The following is a 27,802-nucleotide window of genomic DNA, read 5'->3' on the forward strand; positions in this document are numbered from 1 at the left end:
AGAGTTTGATAGGGGGAATTATCCACTGTCTTATCCGGAGGCCTGTCACTTGTGCCAATCATGGCAGCAGTTTGTTTTTTTTTGGGGGGGGGGAGAAAATATATTCTGGTTTCTTGCCTCTAGGCTGGAGCAACAGAGAGAAGCAGATTGGGCTCATTTCCCATTACTGTATTACATTTATTATTATTAATCGCCTACACAAGAGTCTCAAGGCAATAAAAATAGCAAAAAAACCAGTTAAAAACACGGGAACAAGCCCCGTCATACGGATTCAAACCGCCGACCTTCCGATCGGCAAGTCCCAAGAGGTTCAGTGGTTTAGACAACAGCGCCACCCGCTCCCAGAGATAGAAACAAAATTGACACCCAATGCAAAACCTACCAGTAGCTAGACTAGCAAGGATGATGATGATTATAATCATCATTGTTATTATTTGTTGCCTTTATATTCCTTTTTCTCCAAGGAGTTCAAGGTGGTGTATATGGTTCTCCCCCTTCTAATTTAATCCCCCACAACAACCCTGTGAGGTAGTTCAGTTTGAGAGGCAGTGACCAGCCCAAGGTCACCCAGTGAGCTTTATGGTTGAGTGGAGATTTGAACCTGGATATCTTAGGTTCTAAGGGATGTGGGTGGCGCTGTGGGTTACACCACAGAGCCTAGGATTTGCCGATCAGAAGGTTGGCGGTTTGAATCCCCGCGACGGGGTGAGCTCCCGTGCTTGGTCCCTGCTCCTGCCAACCTAGCAGTTCGAAAGCATGTCAAAGTGCAAGTAGATAAATAGGTACCGCTCTGGCGGGAAGGTAAACGGCGTTTCCGTGCGCTGCTCTGGTTTGCCATGCTGCTCTGGTTAGTCATGCTGTACGCCGGCTCCCTCGGCCAATAAAGCGAGATGAGCGCCGCAACCCTAGAGTTGGTCATGACTGGACCTAATGATCAGGGGTCCCTTTACCTTAGCTTAGGCTCTGGTTTGGCACTCTCAGCCACTACACCACACTGGCTCTCTTCAATGGCTCCTTGGCCAGCCTATTTCTGCCTCCTTCATGTCCCACCCACCCTTTTTAGGATGGGTGCCAGCTACTGCCAGGGAGTGGGGAATAACCACTCATACTTCAGGAGGGTGAAGTTGGGGGTTCTGTGGCAGAGTGGGATTTAGATCTGTCTGTCCAGTTGGCTCTAAATTTACATATGCTATTCAGACCAAAAGCGCTTTTCAGTTAACTGAGGAACAACATCTTTGTCTTTACTACCTGATTTCTAAAGGTAAAGGTAAAGGTACCCCTGCCCATACGGGCCAGTCTTGACAGACTCTAGGCTTGTGCGCCCATCTCACTCAAGAGGCCGGGGGCCAGCGCTGTCCGGAGACACTTCCGGGTCACGTGGCCAGCGTGACATCGCTGCTCTGGCGAGCCAGAGCCGCACACAGAAACGCCGTTTACCTTCCCGCTTGTAAGCGGTCCCTATTTATCTACTTGCACCCGGGGGTGCTTTCGAACTGCTAGGTTGGCAGGCGCTGGGACTGAACAACGGGAGCGCACCCCGCCACGGGGATTCGAACCGCCGATCTTTCGATCGGCAAGCCCTAGGCGCTGAGGCTTTTACCCACAGCGCCACCCGCGTCCCTACTCTCTGATTTCTACTCTCTGCTTAAAAGCCACCATCTGATTTCAAAGAGACTTCTCCAAATGCCGTGCCCAGCAACTTGGAATTCACGGATTAGTAATGCATTGGCCAGCCAAAAAGCACTGGTTAAAATACATATTTAAAGTTATTGTGAAACAGTCTTTCCATTACAAGTAAAAAACGTTTTCTAAACCCGCCCCCATCCTCTAGTCTAGTTGATCCTCATTTGGTGGAAAGGCTGGGATGGAGTCTGGTTGCATTCCTGACTGGCAATGTCCTATGGAAAGAAAACAATGCACCAAAGAACCAACTTGTATCAGAAACTAGTTCATTTTATCTTCTTCCCTCATCTCTGGCTCCACATACCTTTTTAAGAAATTGGATTTTGAATAAAATGTGGAATTAATTTTTTTATAATCTTTTTAAAATTCAGTTTTACACTACACATTTAAATTCAAACATTAGACATAATCATCAACATTTAGGATTCCCTGAATCCTTAGACTTCCCTTCCCCCCTTCCATGGTTTCCATTTTCAGTCTTTTTCAACTGCATATATATTCTCTATTTTTCTTAAAATAATCCATTTTTACCTTAGTTTTTAGTACATTACAAGTGCTACTCAAATCCTGCCAAAGTTTTTAGTTGTTTACTGTGTTCTCTTGGGTAAATTGTAAATTTCCCCCATTCCTTATTGAAGTTTCTCTCTTACTGGTTTCTGATTATCCCGGTCATTTTCACAATTTTGGCGTAGTCCATTATCTTCATCAGTCTCTGGTCAGGACTTTATCTTCTTTCCATCTCTGGGCCAGTAGTATCCGCACTGCTGTTGTCGCATACATAAATAACCATTTCTGCTCCTCTGCTATCTCTGCATCTAAAATTCCTAGTAAAAAAGCTTCTGGTTTTTCCACAAACATTATTTTAAACATTTCCCCCCCAACTCATTATCTATCATTTCCCAGAATGCTTTTGTTATCTTGCACATCCACCACATGGGTAGAACATGCCTTCCTTCTCCTTACACTTCCAGTATACATTAGAACCAATGCTATACATCTTTGCTAATTTTGTAGGTGTTAAATACCAACAATACATAGTTCTCCTTCAACGCACAGCATGCTGTAAATTCCTCCCTCCATAACTTTCCCCAAGATGAAAATTGGATATTGTGCTCAATATCTTTTGCCCATTGTCTCATTACCGATTTAACTTCTTCATCTTTAGCATGCCATTCTAGCAACAGCTTAATGCATTTTAGAAACTAATTTCATATTGTTTTTCAATAACTGGCTCCACATACAGTGGTACCTTGGGTTAAGTACTTAATTCGTTCTGGAGATCTGTTCTTAACCTGAAACTGTTCTTAACCTGAAGCACCACTATAGCTAATGGGGCCTCCCGCTGCTGCCGCGCTGCCGGAGCACGATTTCTGTTCTTATCCTGAAGCAAAGTTCTTAACCCGAGGTACTATTTCTGGGTTAGCGGAGTCTGTAACCTGAAGCGTATGTAACCCGAGGTACCACTGTACTTAGAAATGTGCACACAGTTGGAGCACCTACTTAGAAAGAAAAGCATCGTGATCCCAGCAACCTTCACTTTCATAAATGATCCTGTTTGACCAAGTCACTTCTGTTTACACAGTTCACTTCCCTTTAGCTGGATGCCCTTTTCCCATGTGTTCATCATGCTGCGTGTGTGAATCAGTTTGGGCAGAGCACACAGGAAGTCCCTGAGTACTCCCCTTTGGCAGGAAATTGCATCCAAGAAGCAAAGACTTGCAGCCAGTTGTCAGGTTTAGCCTTGCTTTGCCGCTTTGCTGTGCCGCTGACCCCAGAGATTGTGCTGCACTGTATTCCGGTGCAATTAAATCTATCTGCTCCAACCAGACGGAAATAAGCATGGAAAAGTGGTGCGTGCCGACGTCTGCCAAGAGCAACCTTCGCCAGTGAGCAAAAGAAGGGCAAGGAAGAGATTGTGTGTGCGCCTGGCCTTTTAGCTGCTTGTATTAGAATCATGCACTGCTATTTCTGCTGTTCCTGCCAACTGGCTTGCGGCCACTTTCTCTGTTAATGCTCAAGCAGCCAGGAGCTACCACGAGAGAGGAAGCCCCTACGCAGTTGCTGCTAGCTGCTCTGCCCGTGTCTGCAATGGAATTTGTAGTAGATCCAGCAACAAAAACAAAGCAACCCCATTGAATCAGCTGAGTTTTATATCTATATATAAAAGAGCAGCAACAACCAAAAACAAATGGAACAGACGTGTACAGTCTAGCCAAAGGTAAACCTCATAAGTCCCATTTATTTTATTAGGAGAGAGTTAAGAACAAGGTGAATTGATTTAAATCAAGGCGATTTAAATAGTGATTTAAGCTATGGGGTGGAACTGGTTTAAATCAAGCTTTGCTTTTGTAATTCATACATTTCTAGAACGAATGTGTCCACTAACCTGTGGCTCGCAACGCTTACGACATACTGGATTTACGACTAAATGGATCCTTTATACTATATATAGGATCGTAGTCTGACACTGTTGTTCATTCAGCCAGCATGCCTTTTGTGCTAAAGAATTATATCCGTTTGCTGGGGGGGGGGAGCGATTGTGAAATTAATGAATTTTGGTTTGGTATTCTCTACACGTATGCAGCAGCAGTATGCAAATAACTTAACAGGAAGGACTGTGCCAGGATGCAAAAAAAAAAAGGGGGGGGGGAATATTGAAAGTAATTCCATGAACTTGGCTAGCGTTTTCCTACTTCATTCTCCATTCCCCTCCCATCCCATGCAGCATGGCAAACTGCTTTCGAAACTGAAAGGAACTTCAGAAAGCGGTTTGGGTTTTTTCAAATAGCATGGCATGGGACAGAGGGAGATTGCTCAAATAAAAATAAGTAAAAAATTCAGCTGGACTACCTCAAGTCTCAGCAGATCTTTGAATCCTTGCCCTAAGCCCAGAATATTTCCAGGAGGAAAGACTAATAGATACTGGATAGAATGGTGTTGTTCCTGCCATGTCATGAACAGCAAAAGTTGTGAATGAACAGGGTGAATGAACACTGATATGGTTGTAGCTCAGCTGGAGGTTTTGAGTATGTTGTCAGCAATATGCAGATGGCGCACATATTGCCTGCGTTCCCCCTACCTTGGGAAGTTGGGAGGATGTACAGTGGTACCTCGGGTTACATATGCTTCAGGTTACAGACTCTGCTAACCCAGAAATATTACCTCGGGTTATGAACTTTGCTTCAGGATAGGAACAGAAATCGTGCTCCGGCGGTGTGGTGGCAGCAGGAGGCCCCATTAGCTAAAGTGGTGCTTCAGGTTAAGAGCAGTTTCAGGTTAAGAACGGACCTCCAGAAAGAATTACTTAACCAGAGGTACCACTGTATTTGTTTCCTTCCTACTTTGTAGGGGTCTGTGTTTTGGTTTTCTCCCCTTATCTCTTAGGGTCTGAGTGTCCTACCTTAGATGGGAGGCCACCTGCCAGGGATACTGTGATTAGCAGCCTGCATGGTGAATTCTGCATTAAGCAAGGGATTGGTTCTTCCACTTCTAAAATTCTATGATTCTGCAAGTTATGCCTTAAAGAGAATTCAAAGCTTGATTCAAAGTATTTGTAGACCTTGAGTTGCATCCAACTATGTCATATTCAGGGACGCATGTAGTGCTGTGGTCTAAACCACTGAGCCTCTTGGGCTTGCCAATCAGAAGGTCAGCAGTTCAAATCCCTGCAATGATGTGAGCTCCCATTGCTCGGTTCCAAGCTCCTGCCAACCTAGCAGTTCGAAAGCACACCAAAAAATGCAAGTAGATAAATAGGTACCGCTCTGGTGGGAAGGTAAAGAGCGTTTCCATGAACTGCTCTGGGTTCGGTGTTCCGTTGCACCAGAAGCGGCTTCGTCATGCTGGCCACATGACCCGGAAAAACTGTCTGCGGACAAACACCTGCTCCCTCGGCCTGTAAAGCGAGATGAGCACCGCATTCTCAAGAGTCGTTCGTGACTGGACTTAACTGTCAGGGGTCCTTTACCTTTTTTAAAAGCCATATTCAGGGTAGGCTCAGTAAAAACCAGAAGATTTAACTTAGTCATGTCCATTGTGACTTGGTTGGATGCAACATGGTGTGTTCAGATCTCATTTGAAATCATGTTACTTTTTTTGGTGACAATATCACTGAAATTCAAAACAATAAAAGGTTCACTTTTTTAAAAAGAAAGTAAATGCCATTTAAATAAGTGCAGTTCCATAAAATAAAAACCAGTTGATTTTTACTCACCAAGGTTAAGAACATGCAAAAAAACAAAACCCAAAACCACCCTCTCCTACTGAGACTTAAGTATGCTTCGCTTTGGCGGTATTGCAACCTTCATATTTTTAAAATCTACAAACATTCATAGCATAGCAGCACTTTGGTTCTCTCCTCTGCTGAGCATGTATATACCAGCCAGAAAATGATCTTGAATTAATTAAATATTTTTTTTTTAAAAAAAATTTTTTTAAAGGAAAAGCATGCATACATTTCTGTAGACTTGAATAGTTACTTTGTTAAACCGAAAGAGCTGGAGCGAGAGGAGAGGAGAGGCCTGATCGTGAGCTTCAATACCATCTTTTTGTTAAGTTTAGAAAAAAGCCATGAACTCAGACTGATTCCACTGTTTTATTAAGACAGGTGAAAAGGACAAGGCTGTCTGTCGTTTCTCCTTTACAATGGGAAATTCCTGAATTCTGTTTATATAAGAAGTATGTGACAATACAATGGCTCACCTTTCATAGACATGCTGCCCAAGCATTTCTATACTGTATACCTTTTGGAGGAGTTGAACACTTGGGCAGGCAGATGATGCTACAGCAGAGAAGGCTGCGCTATAGAATACACCACAAACAGGCAGCCACCAATTGGCGTTGGGAGTTGCAAATCTGTTATTTAAGCTTTAATGGAGTTCAGAAAGGGTGCTTGCATTCCCATGTGGGGTTTCTGGCATTAGCTTAACTGGGTGTAAGGCTTGCACTTCTGTCCCATTTTCTAACATTCCTTTCACACCGCACATGCCTGTGCAACCACACCTTGACCACTATGCTGGCCATGTTGTGGCAGATGTCGTTCACACAGCAACCACAAGCAATGAACATCAATAGATTTCAAAGACTCATCGTCTTACTTAATAGATCTAATACTTCATCTCACCCACATGCCATCCCTCTCCCTCGACATCCCATGGGGGGGTTTTTGGTTTACCTTTTTGGCATGTAAACGCGTTGTAAATGGGTTTCCCCAGAACCAGATAACACAGAAATGAGTGCTGACCTTGCACTATATTCCATTGCATACCATTAGTTTTCTAGAAGTGGCTTTTCCTTTTCTGTTCATAGAATCATAAAGTTGGAAGGGACCCTAAGGGTCTTCTTGTCCAAACGCTTGCAACACAGTAATCACGACTAAAGTATCTCTGACAGACAGCCACCCAACCTCTGCTTAAAAACCTCCAGTGAAGGAGAGTTTGCCACCTTCCAAGGGACTCCATTCCACTGCCAAACAGGTCTTGCTGTCAGAAAGTTCTTCCTGGTGTTTAGTCAGAATCGCCTTTCTTATAACTTGAATCCATTGGTTCAGGGATAGCCCTTTAGATATTTGAAGATGGCTATTGTATCTCCCCTCAGTCTCCCTATTCTCCAGGCTAAACATACCCAACTTTCTCAACCATTCCTCATAAGGTTTGGTTTCCATACCCTTCATTATCTTGGTCAGGGGTCAGCAACCTTTTTCAGCTGTGGGCTGGTCCACCATCCCTCAGACCATGTGGTGGGCTGGACTATATTTTGAAAAAAATATATGAACCAATTCCTATGCCCCACAAATAACCCAGAGATGCATTTTAAATAAAAGCACACATTCTACTCATGTAAAAACATGCTGATTCCCAGACCATCTGCGGGCCGCATCTAGAAGGTGATTGGGCCAGATCCGGCCCTCGGGCCTTATGTTGCCTACCCCTGATTCTAGCTTGTCAATATCCTTAAATTTTGCCCAGAACTGGATGCAGGACTCCAGGTTTGGTCTAACCAAGGAAGAATAGTAAAAGTATGTGCACAGGTACAGAACGGTGTTGGGTTTGGAATTAATAGCTTGTTGACTGCTAAAATTCTAGCTACCCATAGTGTTTGTCAAGTAGGCTTACTGGCCGCTTCTGGTTCATCTTTTAAGCATTGCAGCACAACTGAGCTACTTGAGAGTTTTACTTGCCATTCACTTATTATGATAAGATCCCAGTATTAATGTAAAGTGTGAAGAATTTGGGACGACTACTACAGTTGCAAATAGTTAAGAGTTGGGCATCAAATTGAATGGGTTATACAAGCTCTAAATATTTGGGGATTTTCTTTCAGGAACACTTAGCTGCCCTTAAGGCAACAAAATCCAAAACTTCACGGGCCATTTTGAGTCTATTGGGTAATGGTGGGAATTTGGATTCATGGGAAATTAAAATCCTTTGTCATGAAGCCTGTGGCCCAAAGAATCTGTGGCAGGGATTTGTGAAGCATGGGGTGGGGAAGAGATTATTTGGAAGTCATCCAAAATTCAGCTTCTTAGAGCTCTCTTGGACCTCCTTTGAGAAGCTCCAGCTGCTATGCTCAGTGCTGAAGTAGCACCTCCCCCATTCCCTTCCATTAGGGCACAGATATATAAGGCTGTGTTCATATATTTGGATAAAGCTTTGTCAGATGTCACAAAATAGATTTCCTATAAAAATGTTTGCTTGATCAAACAGGGCCTGACAAGTGGAATATGAAGTGCAAAAATCTGTTACCTGGTTTTATGATTTATCCATAGATAGTTCAGCAAATCTAGAAACTTATCTGTTGAGGAAGATAATAGACAAAATTTATTCCTTGCACTCTATAACTGGTTGCAGATTATTCAGAATTCCCGCTGAACTGTACAATATTCATTTATTAAGAACGATCGTATTCAATAAATGTATTTTCAAGATTTAACATTCTATTTGTGCTAAAAAGCTTTTACGTGACTGAGATTTCAAATCACGCCTTCAACTTCCTTAAATGGAAAATAACTGTTAATTCTGGCTGATCAATGCTTTCGTATTTATGGCCAGAGTAAAATTTAATATATTGTATGCTATACTTTTTCTCAGTCTCTTTATAATGCTACCAGAGCCAGATTTTAAAAGCTATCCTTGGAAACTACTCTAATTGAGATAGAATTTAAGGCTTTCTGAAGCTAAATGGGGTTTGAGAAACTCAGTGTCCTAACATGGGGCCCAAACAGCAGGCTTTAATCCTTTGAAATTATTTTTGAGATGGGTATGAGTACTTGCAACTAAATTTGACCAACAGTCTATAATAAAGAATGTTATTATTCATATATGGAACATCTTTATAATTATATATAAAGCTCAAATATCAGGTCAAGAGGGCCTGAAGGGACCCACAGGATTAACTATTCTGACCCCTTCTAAGACAATATAACTATATATTAAAGTATCCATTACTTTCTACTTGATTGTTCTTTCTTCTTTTGATCAGTTTAAAGAACCTCACATCTTGAAACAGCCCGAAACTATTAGAGTAATAATTTCCTCGGCCACTCCACCCTGCCCAATTTCTCTCTCTCCAAGTTAATGATGTTGTGTTTTCTATCACTGAAGTTCAGTGGAACTTAAAGATGGTTCATCATGGTGATATTCTTCGAGAGTCCCAGAGATTTTCACAGACAGTACCTTGTATGAGCCAATAACTCATGCTGATGCTTCTCAGCTGTGATTTTCACAACTATGGTGACTCATCTCATCTGTCAGCTGTCACAACCAGATAAATCACCCCTTAGTATCTATCCATAGCTTCACTCCTGGAGAACACCGTTTACAGAGACATTATCTCCATAAACATGTGTGCAATTGCACTCTAGCATGCTAAATGATTATTTTACACGCACAAACAAAAATAGCAACAATGTTTTGCACTTTCAGAAGGGACCATCTGTGTGCAGAAATCCTTTACGTGTGCACATAACACTGGTCGGATTAAAGTTTTTTTTTGTTTTTTTTTTTAAGAATCATGGCATAAATGGGCGTGTTTAGAACTTATGCCTCTGACTTACCTCAATATACATCTGGATCTTAAAAAACAATTCACTCAACAAGTAAATCCCCTTTTCTAATCCAGCAGTTTTCTTTGTAATGCGCATTTCCTTGCAAACAGACAGATGGTTTTGTAGAATTATTTTCTCTAGGCCATGCTTTTATTGACATAGAAATAAAAGTAATTTGTCCAAATTTCTGGTTTGATCAGACATTTCAGATATGCCTCTGTATTTTTGCCATACCTATCTCCTCAGCATTTGAGACTATTAGGCGGTTACAAAACATAGGCATCCTCTTTCTCTCTTCCTGGAATGCAACCATGACCGGAAAAGGTTAGTAAGCATATTAAATTTCCATATTCCTAGCTTTTCAAAAGGACTGTGGAAGGTAATTTGCAGGAAGCAGCCAAATCTTTTTGTCAGCCTGCAAAGTGAGCTGGATAACCATTCACAGCAACTTTCGACTTCCTTAACTTTAGAATAAGTTGTGCATTGATCTTAACATTCCTCCTAGAGCTGATTTATTGTTCACCAAGTGTGGATATGGTGAATTAAAAATAGTTTTACAGTTGTCTCCATCTTTCTTCCTGTTCTGTTAGCAGATCTCCAAACTGACTGCCATACACTTACACAGGCTTGTTTAAACTGCCATAACAAACACCATGTTCTCATATTTCTTTTGGCGTAGATTGAGATCCCTTTATTATTACTGAGGAACTTTTATTGTGGTGTTTTTGTTTTTTAAAAAACAGCAACACTGGGAAATGTGAGCTCTATTTACAGATCATGCTTTGTAGGGCAAAAGTTATAGACTCTCTGTCCAATTACATTCTTCCTTAACATCATATCTTACCTTGTGTGCACACTCCTTGTTGTTGTTTAGTCGTTTAGTCGTGTCCGACTCTTCGTGACCCCATGGACCAGAGCATGCCAGGCACTTCTGTCTTCCACTGCCTCCCGCAGTTTGGTCAAACTCATGCTGGTAGCTTCAAGAACACTATCCAACCATCTCATCCTCTGTCGTCCCCTTCTCCTCAACATCAGGGTCTTTTCCAGGGAGTCTTCTCTTCTCATGAGATGGCCAAAGTACTGGAGCCTCAGCTTCATGATCTGTCCTTCCAGTGAGCACTCAGGGCTGATTTCCTTAAGAATGGATAGGTTTGATCTTCTTGCAGTCCATGGGACTCTCAAGAGTCTCCTCCAGCACCATAATTCAAAAGCATCAATTCTTCGGCGTTCAGCCTTCTTTATGGTCCAGCTCTCACTTCCATACATCACTACTGGGAAAACCATTGCTTTTACTATGCGGACCTTTGTTGGCAAGGTGATGTCTCTGCTTTTTAAGATGCTGTCTAGGTTTGCCATTGCTTTTCTCCCAAGAAGCAGGCATCTTTTAATTTCGTGGCTGCTGTCAGCTTCTGCAGTGATCATGGAGCCCAAGAAAGTAAAATCTCTCACTGCCTCCATTTCTTCCCCTTCTGTTTGCCAGGAGGTGATGGGACCAGTGGCCATGATCTTTTTTTTTTTTTTTTGATGTTGAGCTTCAAACCATATTTTGCGTTCTCCTCTTTCACCCTCATTAAAAGGTTCTTTAACCTTTTAACAACACACTCCTTACACACATGAATATTTTCCTCTTCTGTAAACCATCTCCACCCTTCCTCCTCAAAGCTTGGAATTGTATTCCAGAGAGCAGCACAGAGATTCCACCTCTTTTATTGCTATTGCTGTTGGAATCTGTCTGTCTTGAGAGACAATGGAGTGCACCTCTGGGAGTGAAGTCAAAATGCTGTGTTAGCAGCAGCAAAGTGATGTCGCTTGGGGTGCAAAGCCTGGGCAATGTGTATGGAAGTTCTGGGCTGCCCAGACGACAAGATCCTCCACTTGGCCTCTCTGATGTGGCCCAAAGGAAAGCAGAGAATAGATCTGGCACCAGCTTGGCTGCCGGAACCACCTTAGGGACTCTGCTCCAGATTTGTGTAGGGCTTACTCCTTAGTCTTTTCTTCTCCCGAAGATACCCTGCGAGGCAGCAGAGGTTTAGGGTCAGAGTTTTTCTTCTCCCTTGTTGATGAGCCCCATCAGCCCCTCACTTCCCTCTACAGCACGTGCAGAAACTGCCTTCTTGACCGCTGGACCACTATTGGTCCCATCCATTCAGTCTGCCAGAGCCTCTTTAAAGGCAGGGGAAGTCCCTAACTCACCGAGGGTTCGAGACCCATTGTCTACCCTCATCTGGTTTTGCCAGCCTGTCAAAGCCAGCCAGATGGGCGAGGTATTATTATTATTATTATTATTATTATTATTATTATGCTGACAGCTTCTAGGAGCCACAGGTGGGAGCTGAGTGCATGGTGGGGACCAAAGATGGACAAACTACCCCAGAAGGAACACGATATGTCCCCCACCAGAAGTACCACCCCTCCCCTAGCACCCTATGCATCCCATTTCTTATTGCTGTAGGCCTCTGCTTTCCATCAGATTTCTCTTCAGATTATTTAAGGGTTGGCTGGAATATATTGGCAGGAATCCCGTATCCACTAATGAGCTCATGTAGGAATCACTAGTAACAGGATTTTACCTGTGGCATTTGTTGTTGTTGTTTTTGTTTCTTACCCGTCCTTCACCATAAGGTCCCTGGGCGGGGGATAACAATTCAAAAATACAATATTAAAAACAGTTTAAAACAAATAGCAGTCGCAAGAATTGGGTGGGTCGTAAACCTACATAGCCATTTGCAGATAATCTGCAAATGAAACGGCTGTCGCAGCAAGAAGGCAGAAGGCCATCTTAACTCAAGTGTGAGGACCATTTTTCAGGGTTGCATACCTCAGAGGCAACCTTCTGAACACTGCACACCAGCAGTGGATGTGACCAGTCACACACACACACACACACGGTGGATAAAAATATCAACATTTTAAATATATATATATATATTTTAAAAATCAGATTTTTTTATTTAAATCACATTTTTTTATTTAAATTATATTTTTTATTTAAATTAGATTTTTTAAATTTAAATCAGATTTTTTTTTATTTAAATCACATTTTTGAAAAATTTAAATTAGATTTTTAAAATAAAATGCTTTTGGAGGAAAAATCTTTCTAAAGATAGTTTTCTATTTAAGTTACATTATAGTCCAAAGGCTATCCATCAAGAAATAAGGATTTGTTTTAAGTTTTTCATGTGTGTGAAAACTCAGTCTTTTTTTTTTTTAAATTGTTTAACCACAGCAGTTAACAAACATGGATACATATGCCATAATGTTATTGTTCTAGTTAAATAAATTGTTTAAATTGTTATTAAGGAAATGATTATTTTTCTCCTTTCAGTGAAGTACAGCAGAAAAGTTGCCCAAATATAAACAGTTAACTTATTAAACCTCACAATAATTTCATAATTATCCATCAGTGTGTTTCTCATAGTATAAACAAATCAGGAATTTTCGATATAACTAAAAAAAAACTACTCTGAAAATTTATTATTCCAAAAACGAAACCTTTGTCTGGTTGCAAATACTAAGATTATACCAGCAAGAATAAATCAAGTGGTGTCCAAACTTTTTTCAAAGAGGGTCATATGTGTTGAAGTGAAGAGCCATGAGGGCCGACCAAAGTTGTTAACCTTTTTTTATAGTTGGAGTTGTTGAGCTTTTTTTTAGGATTGAAGTTGTTGAGGGTGTTGTTTTTTTTTTAGGATTTTACCCCAGGAAATAAACTGCCACAGGAGCCAGATTAAACCGACCAGCGGGCCGGATTAGCCCCCGAAATGGGCATGCCTGGGTGATTTCAATCGATTTGATTTACTGTACTTTCCCGTGTATAAGGCTATGTTTTTTCCTTTAGAAATCATGCTAAAAAGTGAGGGTAGTCTTCTACATGGGTAGTGCATAGGGTGGACGTTTGATTGTTTGCTGCCTAGGCTGTCGGCGGCAATTGTGCATGTTATTGGTTGCTGCGTCAATGGGTGGTGTTGATTGGCAGACGCTCTGGCAGTTGGGCGGGTAATTGGCAGCTTATGCCGGCGATGGGGCAGACGGGAGGCTGATTTAGTGACACGTGCAGGCGATTTTCAGCAATCCCCGCTAAAAAGCTCAACAACTCTGGACCGTCTCCCCCAATTTTCTTAAATTGGAGTCCCCAAAAGTAGGGGGCGTCTTATATATGGGGGCGTTTTATAGACAGGACAGTGCGGTAAATCAAACCCACCCTGCACACACACCACACTGCAATTTCCATGCGGACATGCAAGAGGTATTTCCATGGTACAAGGACATTTCCCACCCGGAGCTGGGCTGCTAAGAGATGTGCTCTCCTGAGTCCCACACAAGAGAGACCCTCGAGGGCTGCAATTCAGCTGCCAGGCCAGAGGTTCACCCCTCTACCTCAGCTCTTCAGGGATGGCTACGGAGTCCTCCATTTCTTTTCTTTCCCTCTGAACTTTGCCCCATTTTTTTTCCACCTCGCGCTTTCTCGCCCTGTTCCGAAAACCTCTGTTTTCATACGCCACCTACTTAGTCAGCCCCGTGATTAACATTTTTATAACAAACTGCCTACTTATTTCCTCATTGAGGATTAAGGGCGGCAGAGGTGCGGCGGGAGGGGGGGAAACCCCTTTTCCCTCCCACCGACACATGTGTGCTTCATGGTCTTAGCCAAGGGACGTTACGGTTGGCAGAGACCCGAGAGAAACTTGCATTTTGGTAGCTGCTGAAACGAATATTTGGCAGCGTGGGGAGCCACATGACTGTGATTCATACTGTACTCTTGAAATGTGGCAAGAGGCCTAGGGAAGGATTTAGTGCCAACACTGAGAGAGCAGGGACACACTCAAATATCACATTCTTTTTATAGTACAGGCATGCCTCACAGGAAAAATATTGAACTTGGCCTGCCAGCTGAAAGAGAGCAGGCCCAATTGTGATTTTACGTCTTGAGTCACTCAGTTAATCAGTTAGTGGTGGAACATAGGAAGCCTTCTGTTAGTCCTACTTGGGGGGGGGGCTGTTAATTAATTAATAGTGACACTGAGCAGTTTATTAATTTGCTCCAAACCACTTTCATTCATAGATCCAAGGCTCTTAATACGCTGCAAGCTAAAACAGCAGGGATCTCCCAGAATATTTGGCTAGATATCTCTTTCAGTTTGTAGTTTCTGTCATTTCCTTTACCACTTCAACTACATAAGTGTTTTGTAAAAGTTCTGTTGGTTCCATGGCTGCATTTTTATTTTTGTGTGCTGTTTGCTCAGGTATGCAAAATTTATACCCAACTTTGGATCATTTACCTCAAATGTACTTATATAAGAAGATATTAGCTTGCTTGAAAGGTACTAGATTGAAGAACTGTGGTAGAATTTTTTAAACTATCATCATCTGAAGCCAGATATATGTAGCTGACTGAAAAATATGCCACGAAAACATGATTTCACACTATCTAAATGTCAAGGTGTACATTGACAGCAGCACGCAGAGTTCCTTTTTTGCGTATGCAAGGTCTCGGTTTGACCTCCAAAAGGATCTCAGGTAGCAGGTGGGAAACATCCTGTACCAGAGAGCTCCTGTCAATCAGAGTTTACAATACTGGGCTAACTGGCCCTGTATAAGACATTTTCATACTGCTCTGGTGGCAGTGATGATGGGGAAATGTGTGTGTGTGTGTGTGTGTGTGTGTGTGTGTGTGTGTGTTTGTTTTTTAATAATCCAATGCAATTGTCTAATAACTGGTCTTCAATGTTTGTTTCACTTGGTGCTTGTTCACCAGTTTGGTATATAGCACGATTGTTTTCCATTTGCCACACCCCCTTCAACAGTTGCAAATGTGTATAGGAATTAAATGGACAGGAGTTCATTCATCGGTGATGAAGAAGCCAAAATAAATATACGTTGGCCAAATTTTAGACTAATTTTCTAGGTAAAGCAGACAAAAGTTATGCCTGCCAGGTATGTCAATCACTTGATACGCTCCACTGCTAGGTGTAGTCATCATGTGTCAGTAGCCTGTACACACAATGAGAAAGAGTCTCATTCAAAAATTAAAATGCAATTAAATAAAATACAAGAAACAGATTCCAGCATGCTGGTTAGAAACACAGCAGAAGAGTAAAAACAGAACTAAAAGGCAAATGAAATGTTATTCTCCTGGTGCTGGGGGTGGGGGGTGGGGATAAGGACAGTGCATTCTGACAAAGGCATTCCAAAGTCAGGGTGCCTCAACTGAGAAGGCCCTGCCTGTTCAGGGGGCGGAAAGTGATAGCTTAAAATATATTTGGCACATCTTCTTTCCTTGCTGTTGAGGATAGCAATAAACTAGGAAGGGTGGTGCTAGGATACCTTCTCTGGCAGGGCATTCCAAATGCAGATCAGTTCTTCTGGCACCACCCTTGCTAGCTTAATACCATATTCAAAAGTGTGGAAAGGAGATACGCAGAATATATTTCAGTCTATGAGCCCTTTCCTGAACCGCACAGTCCTTTGTCCTTTGTAGCAGTAGTACAAAACGATCACTCTTCCTGTTTCACTTCCTTTAAGGAGGTATCGGTTTGGTGCACTGTTATAAAAGGGTCACATTCTCTTAATAATGGCCAGCTTCCTTAGCCCTGAACATTATCAGCAGCACTGTTGGTTCAAAGGCTTATTCCTTCTCAAGTGCCATCAATCTGCATCAGCATCAGAAATTGTCGGGTCTGTAGCATATGGAAGTTCCTCTTCCTCCAAGAATATGTCTATGACAGATTTATATTGATGACTGTGCTACCTACGCTGCAGTTACAGACTTCCATTATATTCAGGCTCTGCTAACTCAGTCCCCATTTCCTGTTTAAGGTGAGACAAGGTCCTGCCTGAACAAGGGGTGAAATTACAGCTGAACTTTCTAATTGCTGTTAGCACAGGAGAACCTTTGAGAAATATTGCAGGACCCTTTTTGTGTGTTCAAGGCTACCCCTGCAATCTCTTCCCCAGTATGCATGAGGTTGTGGCAGCTCCACGTTCAATTCTGTCTGACCCAGAAGTTCTGGAGTATGTCTGAACTCCCATCCTATTGGAGCTCCACAGTCTCAGGTGCTGCACTGAAAAACATCGTGTATGAACCCAGCAAAGCTTTAGATTGAGCTGTTTATGATTAACAATCAATAGTGTAGTGGCAAATTCAGAAATCCATCTCTTTATGATAGCCTTGGTCATGCCCCCTCTAAGATTATACCATGATCTTATAATTATACAAGAGTACTAATAATTAAGATGCGGGTGGCGCTGTGGTCTAAACCACTGAGCCAGTGTGGTGTAGTGGTTAAGAGCGGTAGTCTGCTAATCTGGGGAACCAGGTTCGCGTCTCCGCTCCTCCACTTGCAGCTGCTGGGTGACCTTGGGCCAGTCACGCTTCCTTGAAGTCTCTCAGCCTCACTCACCTCACAGAGTGTTTGTTGTGGGGGAGGAAGGGAAAGGAGAATGTTAGCCGCTTTGAGACTCCTTAAAGGGAGTGAAAGGTGGGATATCAAATCCAAACTCTTCTTCTCTTCTTCTTCTTCTTGCCAATCAGAAGGTCGGCGGTTCGAATCCCCACAACGGGTTGAGCTCCCGTTGCTTGGTCCCAGCTCCTGCCAACCTAGAAGTTCAAAAGCACGCCAAAAAGTGCAAGTAGATGAATAGGTACCACTTCCAGCGGCAAGGTAAACAGCATTTTCGTGCGCTGCTCTGGTCTTAGTGTTCCGTTGCGCCAGAAGCGGCTTAGTCATGCTGGCCACATGACCTTAGTCTGCGGACAAATGGCGGTTCCCTCAGCCTATAAAGCGAGATGAGCGCTGCAACCCAGTCGTCTGTGACTGGACTTAACTGTCAGAGGTCCTTTACCTTTACCTTACTAATAATTAGGGATGCATTGCAATGATCAGTGCAGATCTCCATGTGTTGCTTTTCATCTAGAGCTACTATTTTCTGTCTATGTGCATAAATAAATTATTTGGAGTGTTCCAATATTTTCTGCTGGAGTGACTTAGGTTGCTTTTTCCTTTAAGTTCCATTGCACATAGTAGAGTTGGCACACCATTCTTGAAACTGAAGCACCTTGTGTTTTCATTGTTCCTAAATGCTGAGGATTAATGTACACAGAACTATTTCTCCCTGATGTTCTTCCCTCATGGCTTCTCCAGAGTAATCCTAGGAGTCAACTCTCAGTGGCTGACTTACCTGCTTTCACTTTCATTGGCTCCAAGCAACACAAACGATGAAAAGACTTATTCTCAGTGTCTAAAAAGCTCATTTTCATGCTTATTGGCCAGATCCAGGGCATTGGAGGCAGGGATCTTGTTGGGATCCTGCTGTACAAGTAGTAACAGGTCTTCAACCCCCTGTGATGCCAGCCACTACACCTCAGTTTACAACATAAATCCCCAGACCCTGTGCCAGAGCACATTAGTGTGCTGAAAGAAAAAAAGAAAGGAAGAAAATAATCTTGTAGCGGTACCTAGGATCACAAAGAACCCATACCTGGAAGAGATTGCCTGCAGAGTCTCTGCATGATTATTTCTCTGGCCTTCCCTTTTTCCATTAGCATCTGCTGGAGGACAGTGAATTCTGTCACATCTGTGCATTGCTTTGACTTTGGAAATTACTTTGTACCAGGCTGGATTGCTTGCCGACAAACCCGTTATGTATAGAACCACCTTCATGCAAGGCACGCACTCTCGTTACAGACCTCTGGGCTCTCATGCAAGTTCCTTCTCATCCAGAGATGGGTTTTGCTCAAATGGTAGCTTTCTGCTCCCGATCCTCCAATGCAAATAGCAGATACAGAGGGATCTGTCTGCATCAGAACTACAAGCGAGGCCAGCTGTAAAATCCTTTTTAGCACCTAGGTAAAGGTAAAGGTACCCCTGCCCGTACGGGCCAGTCTTGACAGACTCTAGGGTTGTGCGCCCATCTCACTCAAGAGGCCGGGGGCCAGCGCTGTCCGGAGACACTTCCGGGTCACGTGGCCAGCGTGACATCGCTGCTCTGGCGAGCCAGCGCAGCACACGGAAACACCGTTTACCTTCCCGCTAGTAAGCGGTCCCTATTTATCTACTTGCACCCGGGGGTGCTTTCAAACTGCTAGGTTGGCAGGCGCTGGGACCGAACAACGGGAGCGCACCCCGCTGCGGGGATTCGAACCGTCGACCTTTCGATCGGCAAGCCCTAGGCGCTGAGGCTTTTACCCACAGAGCCACCCGCGTCCCCTTTTAGCACCTAGGGTTCCACAATTTCCTTTTTAAAAGCCATTCTCGAAATTGCTGGTTGTGAATGGCAATGTTGTCCAGCCAGCTACTGCAATGAGTGCCGCTATCTCCAAATCCCTTAGCGAATTAGAAAATAGATGGCTGGTGTTGGGCGCTTAGCAAGTAATTCCAACAAATTTGCTCCGAGTTTGTCTTCTGGCATACTGTCATTACATAGGCTCGAAAGATCCATTAGCCATGTATCTTCTCTCTGATAGAACTTTAGATCTTTCTGGATTCATATGCTGGAATGATCATGGCGGTATTTGAGGAGCCCATCGGGAGAGGGCTCTGTAATTAACTCATAGAAATCTTTGAGCAGAACCAAATGTAGAAGAATGGCCTCCAGCTTTCTACTGTCTTCCTTTATAAGCCTGATTCTTCCCACTATAATCAAGCTAACAATCATGTTGATTTGTTATAATAATTCCTTTAAATGCAGGCCGCAAAGCATATTATTTTTCAACTCTGGTTGTCTCACTTTAAAAAATGAACAACCCTTAAATGTGAGCCATCTGCCGCACTTATCAAATAAAATGTGATAAACCAAGCATGTTTGAGTGCATGCATTTTGCCGGGTTTGCATTTTTTCGACGACCTATTCTCAGAGTTGATACTTATCTTTTAGACTGTCATACAATTTATGCAGCTGATGGCAATTAAAGAAACTGATTTGTGGCCCTTTACATTCCTTTCAGAGGGTTCCAGTTAACATGTTATTCTCTCAGTATATCATTCCTTTACACAATTTAACACTTTAGGCTGTACTTTCGCCCAGCGATGCGCATGTACATGCTATTTCACATGGATTTCTGTGTAACTTCCGATTTGCGTAATTTATGTAGGCTCATGGCTTTAACTGTGTGTGGCACCGATGCCTTCTGCTGCTGTTTACTTTCATTAAGAGTATGAACGGATGACACCCAAAATGTTGGATGTATTACAATTTCACCTTTCCCATAACATGTTGAGCTGTGATGTTCTGCGCCAGTATAGTCTCCAGAAAGTCATTGCAGTACGTTGCAGCAGTCAGTCAAGGTTAACCCATTGTATCTTAGGTATTCTTTTGATTATGGCTTTGCTACAACAAGTGAAATGTTAATATATACAGCAATGGTGACTTATTCGCATCCTAGTAATAGCTATATTTTATTTTAGATACATACTCCAGCATGCAGACAGCTGCGTACAGAGGTGGGGGGCCCCTTAGTTAAAAGGGTTTTTAATCCTTGTAAAATAACAGCGAGAGGACCAAAAGCAGCTGATATCCTCAAGCTGCCATTGTTTCCCTGGATTAGCACCCATGCCCAAGCCACTAGTGTGTCTTAGAAAGGAAGAGCTTGAGTTGCACCCATTAGGCTGGGAGAAGGAAATTGGTGTGCTTCTGCCCACCTCTGTGGTTCTCCTTTCCCATGGTTCATTTTCCATGGAGCTAGCAGATACAAAGGACTCTCAACCTTAGGTGTCAAGTGGCCTCTACAGTTCAGGATCTTCCATGACCGGACATCCTTGTAGTAACCACCATACCTGTTTTGTAGGGTCCATATCAGAAGAACTTGCTGTTGATGCAAACTTAGTATGTCCTAGGATTTCATATAGTCATTGAAACAATGATGATGGCAACTTCTAGGTCCTCCTGGAATCTAGCTAATGAAAATGGCTGTAGAATGAGGCATGGGGCTGAGCTAATTTGTGGCAATAGCCCTGCAGTTTCTTGGAGCTAGGTTGGAGATGATGTGGGAGAAGGGAAGAGCAGTCTTCACCTTCCCTCTCTCTTGTCTCCTTCATCCACTGTATTGCTTCCCATGAGCCTCTGTTTTATTGTGTTCCACCCGTTGGTATTGTACACTTAGGACTAGTTCACATATTTTTAATACCTGTATGAAGACTCTATGAATTTCCTTTTTCCTCAAGAGCTTATACACTCATTTTAGGAATAATAAAATGTCTTCCTTATGCAAATACCTACAGTGAAAAAATGTCACTTCCAACCTCTTCTTTGTGGCTCTGGAACAACCCTGCAAATGTTGTTGGACTACAGCTCCCATCATCCCTTACCACTGGCCATGCTGGCTGGGGTTAATGGGAGTTGTGCACCAAAGTATCTGGAGGGCACCTAGTTGGGGAAGCTTGCTCTGGAACTGGGTCCTAAACTGGAATATCATGCCTTCTTACATTTCCCAGAAAAACAGGGGTTAGGGCTGTGTCACTTGGTTCAGCATATAGTGAAATGGGAGGGTGAAGGTTAAATTTAAGTCTTGAAGCATGGCTTAGACCAGTGTTTCCAAAACTTGGGTCTCCAGCTACTTTTGGACTATAACTCCCATCATCCCTAGCTAGCAAGACCAGTGGTCAGGGATGATGGGAATTGTAGTCTGAAAAAAACAACAACAGCTGGAGACCCAGGTTTGGGAAACACTGGCCTAGACCGTTTGGGCACTTCTTTGCAACATGTGCTAGCTCCAGTTATTATATAATAAAATATATGACGGCCTGACAACGATAGTGGCAAAATGAGTATGGATTTCAGCAGGGACAGATACAGTTTTGAGAGGGGTTTTTTGTTGAGTCTGGGATGGCCATGCTGATTCATAGCAATTGTGCTGATCTCTACATTAACGTTTTGTAGACGAAATGCCAGACCTGGTGGGGGGAATCGTAGGGTCAGAATAAGAGGGACATTCTTCCAGCATGTTTGTCTTCCTTTTTAGAGTAGTACTTCTAGAGCAGTGTAGCTTTAAGGTGCCAAGTGAGTGATGTGGTGAGTCCCGGTGTTGCCATCATACCCGCTTTCTTATCTCTTACATAGGAAGCTGCCTTATACCGAGTCAAGACCACTGGTCCATCTAGCTCAGTATTGTCTACAGTCACTGACGGGCAGCGTCTTTGCCGGGTTTCAGACAGGGGTGTTTCCCAGCCCTACCTGGAGATGCCGGGGACCTTTTGCATGCAAAGTATGTGCTCTATTCCTGAGCTTCATCTCTTTGTATATTTTCCGTATATTTGATGCAAACTCTTGCTTTGTAATATTTCTGAGCGTGTTTTTGTGTTTTTTTTGCCAAGTGGAAAACGAGCTAGAAACGAGAGCGAGCGAGTCCCTTGCAAGCAGGCCACTTACATGCTAATGGGGGCTCTGTATTCCGTCACTGCCATCACACTGCTTTATAGATGCAAGCCCACCAGGAGCAGTAAAGCAGCATTTAAAGCAAACAGTAAAATGAACAACATTTGCAGAGCAATAAAAGGCAGCACCTTTGCAACTTCATTATTTTGAAAAATGTGAGAGCGTCAGTCACCAAGCACTGCAAATAAATAGCGTTTTATTGGGTTTCAAGTGAGCGCACATGCCAAATCAGACTTCCCCCTACGCTGCTGTTGTTTTGCTCTTTCCTCATCCTAGTGAACAGTCTGGATAGAGAGAGAGAGAAGGGAAAAGGCCAACATAAAATAAAAGTCTATAACTGGTTTTATGAGGAAACATATTGCAGTTAAGGACACATTGCAAAGAAAAGCCCTTAAGATCAGTGAAACTATAAGAAGTGGCGAGGGGGGAAAGGAAGTCACAATTATTGAATGTGTTGGGGTACAGATTGCATGGACTTCAGGACCAGATAAGATATTTGAATTAATGCATGCAATCTGCAACTAATTATTCACACCAAGTAAATAGTAGCAAATGGTTTTGAGTAAGCAAGATAAGCACCATAGGACCAAATTCTTACACTGGAAACTGAAATCTGCAGAGTGGTTTAAAACACCGGAATTTGGCCTTTTAGTAGACTGAATATTTATTTGCATTTATTAATTAATTAATTTATTCATTTATTACATTTGTATATCACCCTATACATGTAGATCTCAGGGCGGTTCACAACATAATATTGCCTGCAAATATTTTGTCTGCTCATCATCATCACAGCCTAGAGAAGTTGATGCTATGTACAAAGCAAGCATGGGAAATTCATGTTGTTGCATCTTAACGAAGGACCGATTGAAACATGCAGGTTTCAAAGCGGTAACCTCGTGCAGCTGTCCTATTTCAGAACACACACAGGATTGCTTGTTTGAAAATGTCCCCACGTCAAAATTTTAAGTCTCATGTAGCAAGCTTAGGGCCAATTTATGTTTTCGGGAGAAACAATCATTAACACTTTTTTTGGGGAGGGGGGGAGACTGTGTACCATTTCAGGTTGAAGGTGGGTGTTGTACGTTTAAATGCGCCTTCCTCCCACCAAAACACCTTTGTGTATAGGAAATGAGCATGTGAAAAGGAGATGACTAGTTTGCATGGTGGGAACATTGCGTTCTCACCTGCAGCCTGTAGTACACTAGGGGGAAACTTCAGGAACATCATAAGCTGTTTTATAGCAAGCTGGTCCACAGTTCAGCTAGCTCAGTATTGTCTGGTGACTGGCAGTGTCTTTCTAGAACTTCTTTCCCTTAACTACCCAGAGGCACCAGGGTCTGAATGGTGTTGTTGTTGTTGTTGTTGTTGTTGTTGTTGTTGTTGTTGTTGTTGTTGTTTGGAATCAAGTGTTTTTCTAAACCCTCCTCACGTTACGTTTTAGAGTGGCATTGAACCATAACACGAAAATCAGGCCTCTGATTACAATGAAGTGTTATAGGAAGGGAGAAAAGCACCCATACAAATGCCTATTGTCTTTTGTCATCTGACTCTTGTCTTCTTCTGACTTCTAGTTTCAATATATGCCTAGCTTATTCACGTTATTTAATTGATAGCAACAACAATCACAGCCCACGAGGTGCAGAATCAATCTGAGCGCAAATTTGCTTTTTTTTTACTTAACTGATCTGTGGATTGTGCTTTCTTTCTTATTCTGTGCATGCACTGTCGACACTTGTCCGCTTATGTTTATCTGTGAAATGCTGGTTATATGTTCTTACTGTGTTTTGCCTGCATGTGGAAGGTTCTTAATTGAGCAGGACTTCTTTGCAAAAAAATGTTTTTGGTTAGAATGCTGGTGCATAGAGGAACAGAAATGCAAGAGTGACAGCTGTTGGAGGTAGGTCAGTCCACAGAGCCAGTTTGCAGAGTGACCTTCAGTTGGAGACATTGCTCTCTCTCAAAGTTGAGACATGAAACATGCAGACTGGAGAGCTACCTTTTTGCTTCTCTCCCACCCCTTCCACCCAGGGCAAATTATTGTGGGCACTTGTCCCTGCCCTAGTTCCTAGCCTGTCTGTTTCCCCCACGCTTTTGCTTTTGACAGCAATAACACTTAGGAGCTTGGAAGATGCAGGGGACTATATTTGTTGGGCAGCTTTATAGAGCCGTATCTTAAAAGTATTTAATGAACATGAGATAGAAGAGTCAAGTGAACATGAGCTACGTATTCTAAAATTTATATCCTGCCTTTCTAAACAAAAGCCAATCCAAGGCAGTTTACAATAATTTCAAAAAAAATATATATGGCAAAAGCAGTTTAAAATACAACACACCAACAATTCATGTAGGTTTTACTTTTTCATTATTGTTAACATGAAATAAATGGTGGTGCTTTTTGGTAGCACCACTTCAACTTGTAATGAATTGAGACCAAATGTGCAAATGGAGCATGGTTCACTTCTCTAGGATAAAAAGTTTTTCTGATGAGGTGAATAATAATCACAAGCTGTTGAACTTGGCTGTCATCGTGGGCCAGCCAAGCCCTCGTTGTATGCATAGTGTGATGGAAAACTCCATTAATGGAAGTTTTTAATTTAATACATTTATCAGGAATCCTAGTGCACTTCAGGATGGTGGTACATTTTCATCAAATGAAGGAACAAAACATGGATATGAAAACCAGTTACAAGTTGCATGTAGTTAAATACAACCTTAGAAATGCGGTTGGCGCTGTGATCTAAACCACTGAGCCTCTTGGGCTTGCTGATCAGAAGATCGGATCCCCGCGACGGAGTGAGCTCCCGTTGCTTGGTCCCAGCTCCTGCTTACCCAGCAGTTCGAAAGCACATCAAGTGCAAGTAGATAAATAGGTACCGCTCCGGTGGGAAGGTAAACGGCATTTCCGTGCGCTGCTCTGGTTTGCCAGAAGCGGCTTAGTCATGAAGGCCACATGACCTGGAAGCTGTACGCCGGCTCCCTTGGCCAGTAAAGCGAGATGAGCGCCGCAACCCCAGAGTCGGCCACCATTGGACCTAACGGTCAGGGGTCCCTTTACTTTTTAAAAATACAACCTTAAGTCAAATATTTGACTACTCTTTGAATTTTCAAAAATCAGTACTATTAATGTGTTGTTTAAAACATCTTTCCAATTATTTATTGGATGTAATGATTCAATATATTTCTATGTCTAATTTTAAGAAGCATACTATATAGCTGTTTGTTTTTACTAAAAAGTGAAAAGCATAAACTGTTGAAAAATTGTGGAAAATACACCCCCCCCCCGCTAGTAATATCTATGGTGGGAATTCAGCTTCCATTGTGAGGTTAACAGCAATTGTGCATGCCTCGCTAGGTGTATAACTGGATCCCACATAATTTTTTTTTTCTGGGAAAAACCACCCCTCGTAAAATATCATGCCACACCTGGCTGGCTTAGAAAGTTGTAGCCCCATATTTTAATGCTGTTAGTTCCCCCGGTTTATCTAGCCAAGAATTTTCTCAGGGCATACAGAAAAATAGCACACGGTGGTCAGCCTGTGATCTGCGATTAAATGGCTGGACTAGTACATTATTTATTTGGTTAATTTAGACAAATAACAGGAAAAAGGGGAATAAGTTGTTACAGCAAAAGAAACATTCAAACGAAATGATGGTAATTTGAGAGAGGGCCCTTTTAAGTTGGTTCTAAACAAAGTCGGCACAGTTTTATGCAATAAGGAATGTTTTAACGAATGCTTTGAACAACATTTTCTTCAAATGTTCATTGCATCTAAGTTCTTATTTTTTGTGTGTGCGCTTTTATTTGCTCCAGAATACTGCCGGGCTGCCAACAAAGGAAGGCCTGTACTCCCAGGAATTTTCTAAATTCCTCTCTGGAGTAGGCATTTTTCTCAGCTACAAAGGCCCTTTGGCAAATTTCCTCTAATCATTGGATTTACCCTGAGCTCTGATAGGTGCCATTCATGGACTTGGGCTGCTGTTTGATGGGGCTGAAGCATTAATGGGATCTTTTCACCATAAATAAAACACAGTAACCTTAAGCGGAGGAATCAGAATTGCTGTTGCTGAGAAGAGTTCAACATTTCCTCGTTTCCCTGTTTCATTTTTAAATCAATATATTTATTTTAAGTCCATCTGGCTGTATTCGTAGATCCTAGGACACTCACCCTACCTCGATAAACCAATGGGCTGTTCAGCCGCTTGCCTTGTATCATTTTGGTGTGTAAGAAGATTCTATAAGATAATATACGACAAATGTGCTGCCTACTGGGAGGTCTACATCTTCCCTCACTCCCCAGTTGATTTTATGCCACAGGGGAAGAGGATGCATAAGGAGTCTTGATTCAAAAGTTTACTTTTGCATGGAGGTAGATTCTGGATTGGAATTTTAAAAATAGCATTTCAGTAGCCGAGTGTGCGTGTGTGTGTGCGTGTGTAAAGGTTATTAAGGAATGTCTCGCCTTTAATATCATAATATGAACTACAGTTTCCATCAGTCTTTACTATTTCCCTCCCTCTCCATCTCTCTCTGGATACAGTTTCTTTGTAATGTTTTGGGAGGGGAGAGACAGACTACATTTGCAGGTTTCCTCCCTAGAAGCTGGCAAACAAGTATTCCACTGTCCCAGCAAAGGATTTGTTGTGAAAAGTAATTTCTCAAAGGAGCAACAAATTCAGTCTTGCTCTGTAAACTTTAATCTCAGAAACCGCAAAGATCAGACAGTGCTACTTTTTCCCCCATTAGCTTGTTGTGGAGGAGAGAGAGGTTTTTGCAGGGCGGGGGTTATATTCAAATTTGTCTGATAACACTGTTGCCCGCAGAATGGTTTGCGGCATGTGGAATTAGTTCAGGGGCATTCAGTAGGGGACTTCACTATGTGACTCTGGAAAGATTGCTTGGTCCTAAGATTTTGAACCAAACATATTGTTTGTCATTGCATTGGGCCTTTTTTTTTTTTAAATGGCTAACAACAGCCTGGTGGTGAAATGATTTTTGTCAAGACGGAAGGGACATGTCTACACATGAACCTTTTCCTTTTCCCCAGTACAGTGGTACCTCTCGTTACGAACTTAAATAGTTCCGGAGGTCCGTTCTTAACCTGAAACCGTTCTTAACCTGAGGTACCACTGTAGCTAATGGGGCCTCCTGCTGCCGCCGTGCCACCGCTGCACGATTTCTGTTCTCATCCTGAGGTAAAGTTCTTAACCCAAGGTACTACTTCCGGGTTAGCGGAGTCTGTCTGTAACCCGAAGTGTTTGTAACCTGAGGTGTTTGTAACCCGAGGTACCACTGTAGTTTGAAAGCTTTCCCTGGTGGCTGAGATTAGCAGTAGACAGATATATATTATTAAAAACTTTACTACATGCACTTCATTGCAAATGCAATTCCAGAGTGGGTTACAGTTAAAATACAAGTCATATGCACAATGCTACCACTTAAGAAAAAACCCAAGGCAGATAAATTACTACCAAGTAATAATAAAATTAACATCCCCCTTGATACTGAGTTCATTAGCACTGGGGAAGTGAGCTCCATTGTTTCTGTTACTTGGTATTTGTAGGTTATATGGGTAATTTTATTTTATTTTTGCTTATAGATTTTTAGATTGCTTTGCATGGGTCTTCTTATTAGCCAAGTAGCCTCCATATTTTCCACTACGTATTTGTAGAGCCCTCTGGCAAGCACAGAGAGCTGTGCGAAGA

General features: G+C 42.5%; 1 protein-coding gene across 3 annotated transcripts in view; it reads left to right on the top strand.

Moving 5' to 3' along the window:
* Positions 1-27,802, top strand: part of HMGA2 (high mobility group AT-hook 2) — a 132,568-nt gene that overhangs the window by 45,625 nt on the left and 59,141 nt on the right. Inside the window, exon 4 of one of the 3 annotated variants that reach the window (XM_077934688.1) lies at positions 21,782-21,926. The exons of the other annotated variants lie outside the window; for them this stretch is intronic. Coding sequence (XP_077790814.1) covers positions 21,782-21,926 — 145 coding nt within the window. The remainder of the gene's footprint in view (positions 1-21,781; positions 21,927-27,802) is intronic. 3 annotated transcript variants of the gene reach the window in all.

Source organism: Podarcis muralis, chromosome 10, assembly GCF_964188315.1.
Source record: "Podarcis muralis chromosome 10, rPodMur119.hap1.1, whole genome shotgun sequence".
In the NCBI taxonomy this organism is placed as follows: Eukaryota; Metazoa; Chordata; class Lepidosauria; order Squamata; family Lacertidae; genus Podarcis; species Podarcis muralis.